We start from the raw sequence: 13,417 nt of genomic DNA on the forward strand, positions 1-13,417 counted from the left end.
TTAATTTAAGAGCACCACCTGTCTCAAGTTTGTGTAAACATGCCACCATTTGTTCTCTGTATTTTCAATAAAACAACTAGCCAATGCTGTGCAATGGAGAGAAGAGGGAGAAGGAAGAGTGGGAGAGCAGAGATCTGCAGGAGAGGACTTGGAACTATGAAGAGAGATGAACCAGACCTAAGATATGACTAAAAGCAAGTACAGTGTTGGAAACTCTGAATGGGAGGAAGCTATACAGGCTTGGAGGTTTAGGATGGAGTAACTGTTTCCCAGCTTTGTGCTCTAAATTAATTAAGTAAATCCTAGTCTCTGTGTGATTAGGGTATACAGCTGGTTTAGGAATAATCACTGTTTAACTAAAAGATATAGATAATAAATGCTAATAACTAACAACAAATGGCATACCAACATGTGGCAGAATTTACAGTAATCTAGAAAGAACTTATATAGAAAATAAAACTATAGAGCAGTTTTTTTAGTTCTGTCCTTAAAAACAAAGTAAAGGAAGTTCCTAAACTAGGAGCTCACAGAGTCCTGATTAGACAGGCCCCCTGCACACCAGCAAGGCCTCAAGCAGGCTGCAGAAAAACAATGATACATACAAAACCCAGGGAGGCAGTTTCTTTCCCAATAGAAAAAATGTGGCTCTTTAACAAGGAAGCTTCTCAAAGCCAGACTTTGCCAACGCAGGCAGAAAGCAAAATCCATTTGAGAAGGAGTTCTTGCAGGTCTAAGTAGCAAACTTTTGTGGACCCAATAATTTCCCAGAGTGTGGAAGGGGTCAGGATCCAGTGAGTGAGACAGAAAAAATACATCTCCCTGGAAACCGGAGCCAGAGACAGAGAAGTCTCAAGCATCTAAACTGGTAAGGTCTGAAAGGGAAGCTGGGTCTAAGAAAGTAAAGTCCTTAGGGAGAGATTTTGAGATTAAAAAAAGATAATTTTTTATGTTGAAAATGGAGGAAGACACAATGACATAGTGCTTCTGGATACCATTTGAGTGTTTCTCTTAGTATACAAATAATTTTTTTCACTGATGATTTCAGTTTTGTATATCCTTTTTGGAAAAGATGAGAATAAGACAGACTTGGAGAAAGAAGAGACTGTGAAAATAGTTGCTAAGTTAAAGGCCATAGAACAGAGATTGGGGAAATCTTTGAATCAAAATAGAGCGCCTTTGGAACAGTCCAATCTGGTACCTACAATAACACTGAAAGAGGTGGTTCCAGATGAGAAAAGTCCACAGAGGCTTGAAGATACTGCAAAATGGCAGCCCATTAAGATGCTGGAGAAAAAGCCTTCAGCTATAGGCCAACTTGGGTCAGATTCGATATTGTATATATATTCTTAAGGTTCAGTTACATGCTAAAGTAGAAACGGAAATCCTATTTAGTGTTGTCTTGGAACAAGGTCATACAATAGCTGGTATGCTCCATTTTACATAGTTTGGAGAACTGAAATACATGCACCATGACATAGATTCATATTCAGAATTCCAGTGGGCTTTTGCCTTAAATTCTGGAGAGCATGATCCTAAGGTTACACATTTGTTAGAGATGGTGAATGTTTTGAAGATGCCCTTGCAAACTGAAGGTGCTTCAGCATGTATATCCTTTGGAATTCAACAATATTTTAGACATTATAATATGAAATCTGTTACAGATGTAACTTGTAATCCTATAGGTCAAACAATTATGAAACTATCTAACAGTAATTTTAAAAAGATCGTCATAAAACAGAAGGTAAATATAATATCTCCCTAAAATAGATTAAATGATTTATCAATTTTAAAATGTTTAAATGAGGTAAGTAGCACACCTGCTAAGACACAGTGGAATTTAGAAAGAACTGCTGATTTAGAGCAGCATATAAAGATGCTAATTCCAAAATGGAGAACAGGGCATGTGTTACGCTGGGGAAGAAGTTTCGCTTATGTTCATACAGGAGAAGAAAAATTATGGGTACCATCAAAACTAATAAAAATCAGGTATGACAGAGGAAAACCACCTGAAGATTTTGGCCACGCACAAGAAGAGAGAAACCAAGATTAAACAGGGGGCTGGAGAGATGGCTCGGTGGTTAAGAGCTCTGTCTGCTCTTCCAAAGGACCCAGGTTCAATTCCCAGCACGCACACGGCAGTTCACAACTGTCTGCAAAGCCAATTTCAAGGGATCTGATACCTTCACACTAAATGCACATAAAATAAAAAGTAAATAAATTATTATAAAAAAGATGTCATTAAAAAGTTTAAAAAGGGGCTGGAGAGATTGCTCAGTGGTTCGGAGCACTGTCTGCTCTTCCAAAGGACCCAGGTTCAATTCCCAGCACCCATATAGCAGCTCACAACTGTCTGTAACTCCAGTTCCACGAATTCTGACACCTTCACACCAATGCACAAAAAGAATAAAGTTAAATAAATTATTTTTTAAAATATTTGTTTATTATTTACACAGCATTCTACCTGCATGTGTAACTGTGCGCCAGAAGTGAGCACCAGATCTCACTACAGATGGTTGGGAGCCACCATGTGGTTGCTGGGAATCGAACTCAGGACCTTTGGAAGAGCAGCCAGTGTTCTTAAGCTCTGAGCCATCTCTCCAGCCCTAAATAATTTTTTAAAAAAGGTTTAAAAAAGAAGACTAAACAGAACAGGTAACATAAATTGATGATCCCTTCACAATTTCTTATGCCATTCTTTCAACTGGAATAGATAAAATTAGTTTATATTTTAGTTTCGTCCTGCACATCTCATACATTTATAATTTTACGACTACATAATGCTTGTTAGAAATTATGTTTGCAGAACAAAAGGACTGGACACACCAGAGACAGTGGATCACACCTGACAGAATTCATCCTTCCAGCATGCTGAGACATTGACATCTCTGTTTCAGCATCTTGCGTGTTCCAGCATTCTGCCTGTTCCTACCTCAACTGCTTCAATTGCTGTTTCTCATCAAAGCCAGGTCCCAAGAGAGCTTTGAAGGAAGCTACTAATCTCAATTGATCCAGCATTTTAGAGTGTTCCAAACAGGACTTCTATTAAGCCTGAAATTTCTCAACATTCAAAGAATGGACCACAAATGTTAATGCTTACTTAATTAACCATTTTTCCCAATTTACTTTGGACTCCCTAAAGTCCAAAAAGTCAGCTAGAAAAAAAATTCATGAGAATGACATCCAATTTCCTTTAAGGGGGTTGGGTAGGTTTTTTATTATTTTCTGTGGCTATGAATGTTTACTGTCATTGGGAGATGGTTATAAATTATTAATAGTCTTATTCAGAGAGAAAACAAGGTTAGACTCAGGGGTTTCTCCCTTTTCCTTTTTCTTTTTCTTCCTTAGATAAAGAGAAAAGTGGTTGAAAAGAAAGGGAAATACAAGAATGTCTTATAAGAAAAAAAACATAGGTTATTGAATCTACTTAAGGCTTTGTTATTCTCAAATACAGTTATTTTTAACTCTGGTATAGGATGTTGTATATTGATGCAAAAATAAGTCTACTTTTAATACACTGGTAAATTTTAGTATTTTGATACAAATTCAAGGTTACTTCCAATACTTTTAAACTTCTATTACAAACTGTTTAGGATATTAGGTAATGCAAGTTAATTGCTAGTTAATCAACTTATAGTCATCTGAGACACTAGTCTAATTTACCCCAGGAGTATACATCCTTGGGTTTAACAGATATGATTATAAGAAGTTAGGTGAGTCTTCAAAAACCTCAGAGACCTACAGAATAGGGCATTTTAAAATGTCTATTATTTTAAAGATTTTTTGACAATGAGACAGGTCATCTTCTGGCAGCACCCTGCTTACCTCAAAGATGATGATGAGCATTGAAGAACCTCTATATGGAGATGGCTTCAAATGTGGCAAACAAGCCACCTGGGCAAAAAGAAAACACCCTCATCCCACGACAGACAAAATTCTGCCAAAAATGGGCAAGCTTAAATGCAGGACAGTTCTACTGCCGAACTCTGCCAAAACAGGGTAAGCAAGTCCTAAATAGTTCCGGCTTCATATATATGTCTGTCAAGTATACTGAGGCAGAAGGCTGAAGATGATGCTCCAAGTTATAAAGAGTTTTGGGTGACTATTCAGATGGCAACTTTTTATGTTTTGGAAGCTGCTAACATGCACTTCCTATTTACTCCAAGAACTAATTTTATTCCTTCTCAAGTCTCTGGTGAGGTTGAAGATCAAATAGTTATAGTTCCACAATTAAGCTTAAGTTGTTTAGAATTTAAGAAAATGTTTTCATATAGGTAATACCAATAAGGATAAAAGTTAATTTACGTATAGAACTCTAAACTTGTCAAAATAGGAAAATCAAATACTTTCTACTAACTTGCCAAAAGCACATGAACTGGACATTGTAAATGTAAATCTTATCTAATAGTTTTCTGTTTTATAATTATTATTATATTGAAAGAAAAGGAGCCTTTTATTGGACCTAAAGAGGGAAATATTGGTATAATGTTCTTGTGGGATCTATACAATTTACCCTTGTTCATTCAAATACTGATTTCTCTACACCACTATCTGGTTTCAATCCCGACATTGCATTGTGATGTTTATTCTAAGAGCATCACCTGTCTCAAGTTTGTGTAAACATGCCACCATTTGTTCTCTGTATTTTCAGTAAACAACCAGCCAACACTGTGCAATGGAGAGAATAGGGTGGGACAGTCTGGTCCGGAGGGAAGGAGAAGGAAGCGAGTGGGAAGAGTGGGAGAGCAAAGATCTGCAGGAGAGGACTTGGAACCAGGAGGAGAGATGAACCAGACCTAAGATATGACTAAAAGCAAGTATAATGTGGTAAATCTGAATGGGAGGAAACTATGTGGGCTTGGAGGTTTAGGATGGAGTAATTATTGACCAGCATTGTGCTCTAGGTTAATTATGTAAATCCTAGTCTCTGTGTGGTGATTTGGGTAGTATACAGCTGGTTTAGGAATAACCGCTGTTTTAATAACTAAAAGTTAGATCAATAAGAACTATTAATAATCAACAACACTGTGCCATAGTGACCAGCCTGTGGTATTGGAAGATGCACTGAGTGCATACCTTTTAATGGGATATTGGGACCCCAGTCACTTCCTTGTTTCTCTCTCTCCTCCTCTGCCCTCTTTGCTCTCTTACCTACTTTCCTTTTCTCTTCCCCTCCCCCATCCGAGTTCCCTCCTAACTGCCAGGAGGAACAATTTCCTCTGCCACACTCCTGCTATGATGTAAAGTGCTGACACAAGCTCAAAGCAACAATCCAAACCACCATGGAGTGAAACCATGACTCAAAATAAACCATAGATTCTTTAAATGGCTCTTAGTCATTTTACTACCATCTCACTAAGAACCTAACACATGCCCTTAGTGAAGTCAGCTTTAATAAACACTCTGCAATACTTAAAATTCTGTTGTAACTCAAATTCCATGTGTAAAATAAATCTTGAATCCTTGCATCTTTCATGTTTCACTAGATCATACTTGTCCCTAGCCTTCACACCATTCTTCCCACTTACTAAACCTCTGCCTTCTGGCCCTCCTCTGTGTTTTGCTGACTTTCACCATGCAGGTCCCTGGCAAAGGTAGTGGCAATGTGGAAATGAACCTAAACAATATGACCAAGAAATTCTGTGCCTCCAAGTCCTTCCTGGAAGTTCATCTGAGATATCGACAACCCCCACAGGAAAGCCCTGATGATCAGGTCTTTGTTATTTATTTACATCTGTTGACAGTTTAATATGGCTCAGCTCACCCTGACTTCCAATTTAGGACCTCTTGCCTCAGTCTCCCCAGTGCTGGACTTAAAAGACTTGTAGTCTTTTAATATCCTACTCTACCAACTTCACTCTGGCTCCTCAGATTAGTTCTACTTGCCTTTGATGGACCAATCTGATACCTGCCTCTAGATCTCACACAAATGTTTTTTTCCTTTCTGGGAACCCTGTTTCTCTGGATCTCTGGATGATTTCCTCTTTTTTATCATATGATGCCAGTTCAATGTCTTCTACTCAGTCATTCTTAATAGCATTTATCACTAAAATCTGTATACCTATAACTTTTTTTGTTGTTTGATTGGTTGGTTAGTTTTTGATTTTTCAAAACAGGGTTTCTCTGTGTAGCCTTGGCTGTCCTGGACTCGCTCTGTAGACCACACTGGCCTCCAGCCCGTATCAATCCACCTACCTCTGCCTCCCAAGTGCTAGAATTAAAGGCATGCACCACAGTGCCCGGCTCCTATCACTTTTTTAAAATCAAAACATTCCAACATTTCAAAATATCTTTGCAGATGGGTGGAATAAATGAATCCTAGAATTCTTCCTACCACATAACAATACCAAAAGTTACTCAGTGTGTACCTATGTTAACTGTTTCATATGTAGCAACATTTCAATCTTAAAACATCCCATAAAACAGTACTATACTTTAGAAATGGAAATATTAAGGCACAGAAGACAAACTGTATAGTGTCATAGAACTTGTTAAAAGGCAGAACCAGAACTGAAACCAAGTCTAACTGACTATAAAACCTAAGTTTTTAACCACTATTCTGCCAACCTCCCATTCTGCCTATGCCTTAAAGTTGCATGTTCTAAATATAGAACCATAACATTGAAGTAAAAAGCCTGGTACTGTGGCTGTCCGCACAAAAACTCACACTGAGGTTTGGTTAACATGGTTGTAAGGTGGTAGGGTCTCTCAGAGGATTTTGGTCAAAAAAGGATGTACCCTCAGGAAAACATTAGGGTGGCTCTCAGAAAAGTGGTCAAATTAAGGCAAAAGTAAGTTCAGTTCTCTCTGCTTTCTCTTACATACATAGCCCTTTCACACAGACTCACTTCTCCACTATGAGTTGCTGCAGCAGCACAAGGCCCTCATCAGAAGTTGACCAGATGTGGCAATCTGATCTTTTCAGCCGCCAGAACTGTGAGCCAAAACAAGCCTTTCTGTATTACTTATCCAGTCTTGGACATTGTGGCACAGCAACACAAAGACATTAGTGAGTTTTACCACTTACAGCACATTTCATACTTACTCTTTTCACACTGTTACTACCATCAAGGCAACCAAGAGCTTCAGATCTTTGTGCAAAAAACTCTCCTAATGAGAGGCGTAGATAACTGCCATCGTCTTTATCAAAATCGGATGTGCCTAGTGATTTTCTCAACAAATGGTAATTAACTGTAGCTACCCAGGATGTATCCCCAAGTGAGAGCGAAGTATTCTGAACATCTATTTTTTCATCCTAGAAAAAAAAAAAAAACTTATTTCATTTTTTTCCTCAACAAGCGTTCTCTCCTTGTTCTTCTAATACGTGAAGCTTACAAATAAAAGAACTAAGAAAACTTAAATATTAACTTTTTCAAATTGTGGCCCAAAACATTGATATAAATATAAAAATGACCAATTACTAAAGTCCACAGAAGAACTCGTTTTTGCATACTTGTTATAATATGCTCTGTCTCAATATATTAAACAAACACTCCCACAAATTAGGATTACACATCTTTTCTAAACATAAATAGGATTATCTTCCTTAAAACGTTTTTTTTTAAAAAGCACAGAGTTAATTACTTAAAGATGAGTTTAGGGGCTAAGTGTGTGTACTATTATTCCTGCAGAGGACCCAAAAACCATTCCCAGCACCCACTTCTAGCTGATGGCTCACAGTTGCCTGAAATTACAGCTCCATAGAGATCGGGCAGCACCTGAACTCACATGCATATACTTACACATATATACACACAGCCAAAAATATTTGTTTAATTCTTTTCAAAACATTTAGACCAATAGCCTGACAACCTGAACTTGATGCTCAGGACACATGGTGAAAGAAGAAAATCTACTCCCAAAAGTTGTCCTCTGACCTCCACACGTGCGTCAGTACACACATACTGGCTCTAAGCATCCCCTATCACAGACACACAATAAAGAAATGAGTGCAAACCTTTTTAAGATAAAGATATAGTTACTCTTCTGTTTTTATTTCTGTTATGTGTAAGCACTGTAAATGAAGTACAGGGTTTTATGTATCAGGCAACTGTTATGGCAGTAACCTACATTCCCTTCCAAAGATATATTTTAAAATATCAGTATTCAACTAATAATTTAGAACAAAAGAGTTAAAGTTGTCATAACATGAAAAAAAAATGTGAATTATTAACTGCCAGGGGGAGTTTTTAATCTAAACTTAAATTAATACAAGAAAAATTTAAATTTAGATTGGAACAAGTAATTACAAACCTGTATAAATGGATGTTCTTTATTGAATTCCTCTTCATCTTTTGCAATTAAATCCAGTGCTTCAGCTTAAAGAAAAACAAGTTTTTATATTTATATTATATTAGTACACACAAAAAGCAAATTAAAAAAATGGAATAAGAGCATACTTTTTCTCCTGGGGATGGGTGCACATAGGGGAGAAGGTCTCTCACTGACCCTGAAGTTCACTCTTTCACCTATACTGCCAAGCCCTAGCATCTGCCTATTTTACCCCAGCCCTCACTGGGGTTGCAAGTGCACATCACCTCCTGCCTTCTGATCCCAGTTTGACATGAATACTGGGAGTCAGAACTCAGGCCCTCATGACTGTACAGCAAGCACTTTTATCTATTGAGCCCAACTCCCTAGAGTTCCTGAAATGCAGTTTTTTTAACTATGTAAAACTTCCATTCACATGACTTATACAATTATACTAAGTATGCAAGCTTGTCAAATTTCCATTAAAACAAACACTACTGTGACTGATCTCAGATTTCTGTGAAAATTTGCCCTAATTAATTTGTGAAAGGTATTTACATATAATTCCAATCAAGTGCAATGATGGCATGTGCATATAGTCCCAACTATTCAGGAGGCTGAGGCAGGAGTATCACTTGAGCCCAGGAGCTTGAGAATAACCTAGTTAACAAAGCAAGATTCCTAGCCGTAACAAGAAAAACTCCAGACTCATGAAAGGGCTAAGTGGGTAAAGCACTTCCCATGTAAGCAGGAAGACCTAAGTTCAAATTCCCAAAACCCACATACAAGCTAGACATGGTAGCACACATGTCTATAATCCTTGTGTCCTGCAAGAATATGGAAGGGGTCATATAATCAATAAAGGAGACTCTGGAAGCTCATGGGCCAGCTAAGCAGTGAATAAAAGATAAGAGGAAACCTATGGGGGTGCGGGGGGAGGATAAAAAAAGAAGAAGCATATGAGTTTGTCCTGATCTCTGTACACGAGTCACAAGATGCAACAATTGCATGTTTACCTGCATTTGCGCACATACACACAAACACAAACATATCATACATACAATACAATGCTCACACACAAAAGAAATACTCATTCTTTTAGCTTTAAAGAGTTGACTACACATAAATTAAGAATTATGTCTGACAGGGTGTAGTGGCATAGCACTGCATCCCAGCACTTGGGAGGCAGAAGCATACAGATGTCTGTGAGTCTGAGGCCAGCCTGGTCTAGAGTGAATTCTAGGAATCAGAAGCTACATAGAGAGAACCTATCTCAATGTGTCAACGAGCCAACAGAAAGAAGGAGAGAGAGAGTAGGTCTGTGTCTAGAGCTGAAGAGATGGCTCTGTAGTTAACAGCATGCACTATTCTTCTAAAGGACCAGATTTCATTTCCCAGCACCTCTATCAGGTGACTCACAATCACCTGTAGCTCCAGCTCCAATGAGATCCAACTCCTCTGGCCTCTGTAGGCACCTGCACTTATGTGTACATACCTATACACAAACATACATATAATTTTTAAAATAATAAAAATAAATCATTAAAAAGAAACAAAAAGACAAACTTGTCTACATATATACACGGGGTTTCATCTGACTAAAAATTAGTTACTAGAAATTGGTTACTTCAAAGACAACTGCTGGAATGCTCATGTATTTGTGTGGCCGGGAATGTACCAGCCTTACAAAGTCCCACATCCCAGAACAACTCAGAAACAGGTAGCCCTCTAATATCTGACCTTAAACATCCTAATGAGTACCACCTGATCACATATCCTAATCTCTAAGCCAAAGAATACAAAATAAGAAAGACAGGAGCCATGCATGGCCAAAGAGAAACAGGAGCCACAGCACTTGCCTGGATATCTTAAACATAATGCAAGTTAACACGAGACCAGGATCTGGCCTGCTTGTCTATGGCCCAGGCCTCTGCCTGCTACAGAAAGACTGTACAGAAAGGGGAAGAATGAGCCAGAAGGGAAAGTCCATACAGGGCCCAAACAAGGACACTGGCCTCTCATGTGCCCACAAAGAACTCATTAGATCCAAACTATCACTTTGGACAAGTAGTCTCCAGTAGACAACTTAAGACACAAATGAGAACAGAAAGAGTTCTGCTTCTAGTCAGGAAATTCAGAGCGCCAAAAACAGCTCAAGATTCCTACTTCCAGAACAATGCTAAGTATGTGCCTGCTGAAGCAATCACTGTAACAGAGGACCTATGACTGAACATTAGGAGAACCATTAAATTAGCCCCTAAAATTAGATGCAAAATAGTATAATCTACATACACAGATGTTTCTGTGAAACTACAACTCAAAAGAAGCAAAAAACACTATGGTAAAATATGAAAGCATCAATCAATTAAATCTAACAGCCAACAAAGGGCAAATAGGAAATTCAGCTCATAGGAAGATAACACAGAACCTTAATTTGCTTGCATGAGTTAAGCATCACAGTGTTTAAATCATTAGACTGATAACTCAAAATACTATTTATAGTTCAAAGTACTTTTTCTAAGGGATTTCTCATTTAATTATCTATAATACTCTACTGTTGCCTTTTCTGCTCCTCAAAAATCAGCCATGGACATTAAGAAAGAAGAGTTTTGTACTTTTAGAAAAAAATAATTATTTAAATATAATTAATTTAAATATATATTATTTAAATATAATTAATTATTAGCTAACCTAAACTAATAATCTCATTTGTCACCTGAATTCTTCACTGTTTAAACATTAAAGCAGTCCTGTATCTTCCCCTAGATGTTTACTTGTTAGGCCTCATCCTTTGTTTCCTTCTACCAAGACTTGTAACTTTTCTACATCCTTTGTATTAAAGAATTTCCAAAACACAACTATATTTCAGAAAGGACTTTATATAACTGACTAATACAGGCCGACGAGACTCAAAGCATCACCATAAACAATGAATCTGGCACAATAAAAGTGGTTATCTAGATACTTACAACCAGATATGAAGTCTTCATTCATTTCATTATTTGGAGACATCTGCAAATCTTGCTGATCAATAAAAGATGTGAAGTAGGCAAGGTCAGTGACCCATTTGCCATCCTCATTCTGGTACACTACATTCTGTGAGAGACCTGTTTCTAAAGAGTAAATTCCAAAACAATTGAATGATACATCTAACAACTTACCTAACAATGGTGCTAAAATCTACTCAAAATTGGTTAGAAAAAGGAAAATTCATTTCCCCAAAAGAAAATTATCTCTTTGATGGCAACTACACAAGCTTATCCGCAAGTCTATAATGAAGAATGAGGTATGAGGGAAAAGACTCAGAGAGGTACATTTGCACTGGTGTCTGCTTAACATTATTATTTATGAGCAACAATCATGCAATACTAATATATTTTTTAAATCTATAAAAAATATAATAACATGGGGAGGAGTTCATGGGGTCCTGCCCTACCCAGGGGAACCAATGGCAGTTAAGAGCTGTTACGGGAGAGGAGAACATTTTCTTCAGTAATGTAATTACTGGGGAGTTATTTATACTCCAGAGGACAGTCCCAGAGGAAGAATGTGACAACAATGTATTACATGGTTGTTTAGGCTGGGTTTTTGTGGGACTTCTACAGTAGGAGTAGGCTATCCCTTACTCTTTTGCCTGCTTTGGGGATCCTTTCCCTCCGGCAGTTGCCTCGTCTAGCCTGGATTTGAGTGTTCGTGCCCAGTCTTACTGTATCTTGTTAAGCCACATTTGGTTGATATCTCTTTGAAGCCTGCTCTTTTCTAAGGGAAATGAGAAGTGGATCTGTAGGGTTGAGGGACTGGCGAGGACTGGGAAGACTGAAGGAGAGAAGGCTATTGTCAATAGTATGGTATATGAATAAAAAGAAAACTTAAAAAATAATTTTTAAAAATCCATAGAAACATTTAAATACTTCAACATAATCAGACAGAGTTCTACTTGGAAGCTTAGCCTATTTTGAACACATAAACACCTTATACACTTCTTTAATTCTATTTAAAATAAAATAGTCCACTTACGGTCATTAGTCTTTGCAACAGACTCATAAAATTCACATGCTCTCCTTTCACAAGTTGGTGACCAAAGATTATCAGGAGAATTAATTCCATTGTCACCACTGGTCTTCACAGATGTGATGTTCCCATCTTTTTGAATAAATACTATAGGAGTCTCTGTGTTTAAGCATCTATCCACATTCAAGACAGTTTCTAAATCTGAAGCCAAATGCTTATTTTGGTGCAGCAACTCTGAATCCTGTTTTTTGGAGTCAGCAGGGTAAAAGCCACCTTTTGCATCATGTGTGCTGTGACTGTAGGTAAGGCTGAGTGTCTCATCCTCAGCACACAGCTCCTTCACCACAACATCCTCTCCTACACAAGCCTTTAAAAATTAATGAATCAACAGTAAGTTTCATTTTTCACACTCATTTTAATATTTAATGGACAAAGCAATGCAATTGCTATAAAATGCTTATTATATAAATAAATGGCCTATATGGTATTCAGTATATCCTGGACTATGTATGAAGCAAAGTCAAGCAATTTACCAAAACCCAACTTTAAAGTGTGGTCACGCTCAAGTCATGTGTAGATGCACTGTGGATGTATACAAGGCCTTGATGTGAAATCCCACAGATGACTTCATCACAAAGGACAAAAATCCTCTGCATCAGGAGACATAGAGCAGCCATGGTAGAACCATAGATGCGTCCACTGATGTGAAGGGCTGTGTACACAGCACATGTGCAATCCGCTTGCTCATGAGAGAAACGATCACTAGAATTCCTGCCAAATGCTTAACCTATTCTACAGGTGAAATAGCAATCAGATGTTTCCATGCTACGATTCAACAAAAACAAAGAGCCTAAATATTATAAAATGCTTAATATATGAAAGAATTACAAGTTAGAATAAAGAAACCCACAGGTCACATAGCTGTTGATTAAACTATGAATCATAAACAGTAAACATAAGGAATATTTTAGAGATAACTGGGCAAGTTTTAATATGGACATTAACTTCAAAGAGGCTGGAGAGAGGGCTCAATGAGGAGGAGCACTGGCTGCTATTCTAAAGGATTTTGAGTTTGGTTCTAGCACCCATATAGTGGTTCACAGCTATCTGTAACTGCAATCCCAAGAGATCTGACAGTCTACTCTGGCCTCTGAGGGCA

General features: G+C 37.8%; 1 protein-coding gene across 4 annotated transcripts in view; it reads right to left on the minus strand.

Moving 5' to 3' along the window:
- Cep192 (centrosomal protein 192) overlaps positions 1–13,417 on the minus strand; it is a 93,502-nt gene that overhangs the window by 65,895 nt on the left and 14,190 nt on the right. For all 4 annotated transcript variants that reach the window (XM_060377120.1, XM_021659515.2, XM_021659514.2 and 1 more), the window contains 4 exons: positions 12,265–12,625; positions 11,217–11,360; positions 8,251–8,315; positions 7,043–7,252 (listed from right to left, as the gene is read on the minus strand). In XM_060377120.1, coding sequence (XP_060233103.1) covers positions 7,043–7,252; positions 8,251–8,315; positions 11,217–11,360; positions 12,265–12,625 — 780 coding nt within the window. The remainder of the gene's footprint in view (positions 1–7,042; positions 7,253–8,250; positions 8,316–11,216; positions 11,361–12,264; positions 12,626–13,417) is intronic.

Source organism: Meriones unguiculatus, chromosome 2, assembly GCF_030254825.1.
Source record: "Meriones unguiculatus strain TT.TT164.6M chromosome 2, Bangor_MerUng_6.1, whole genome shotgun sequence".
NCBI classification, from domain to species: Eukaryota; Metazoa; Chordata; class Mammalia; order Rodentia; family Muridae; genus Meriones; species Meriones unguiculatus.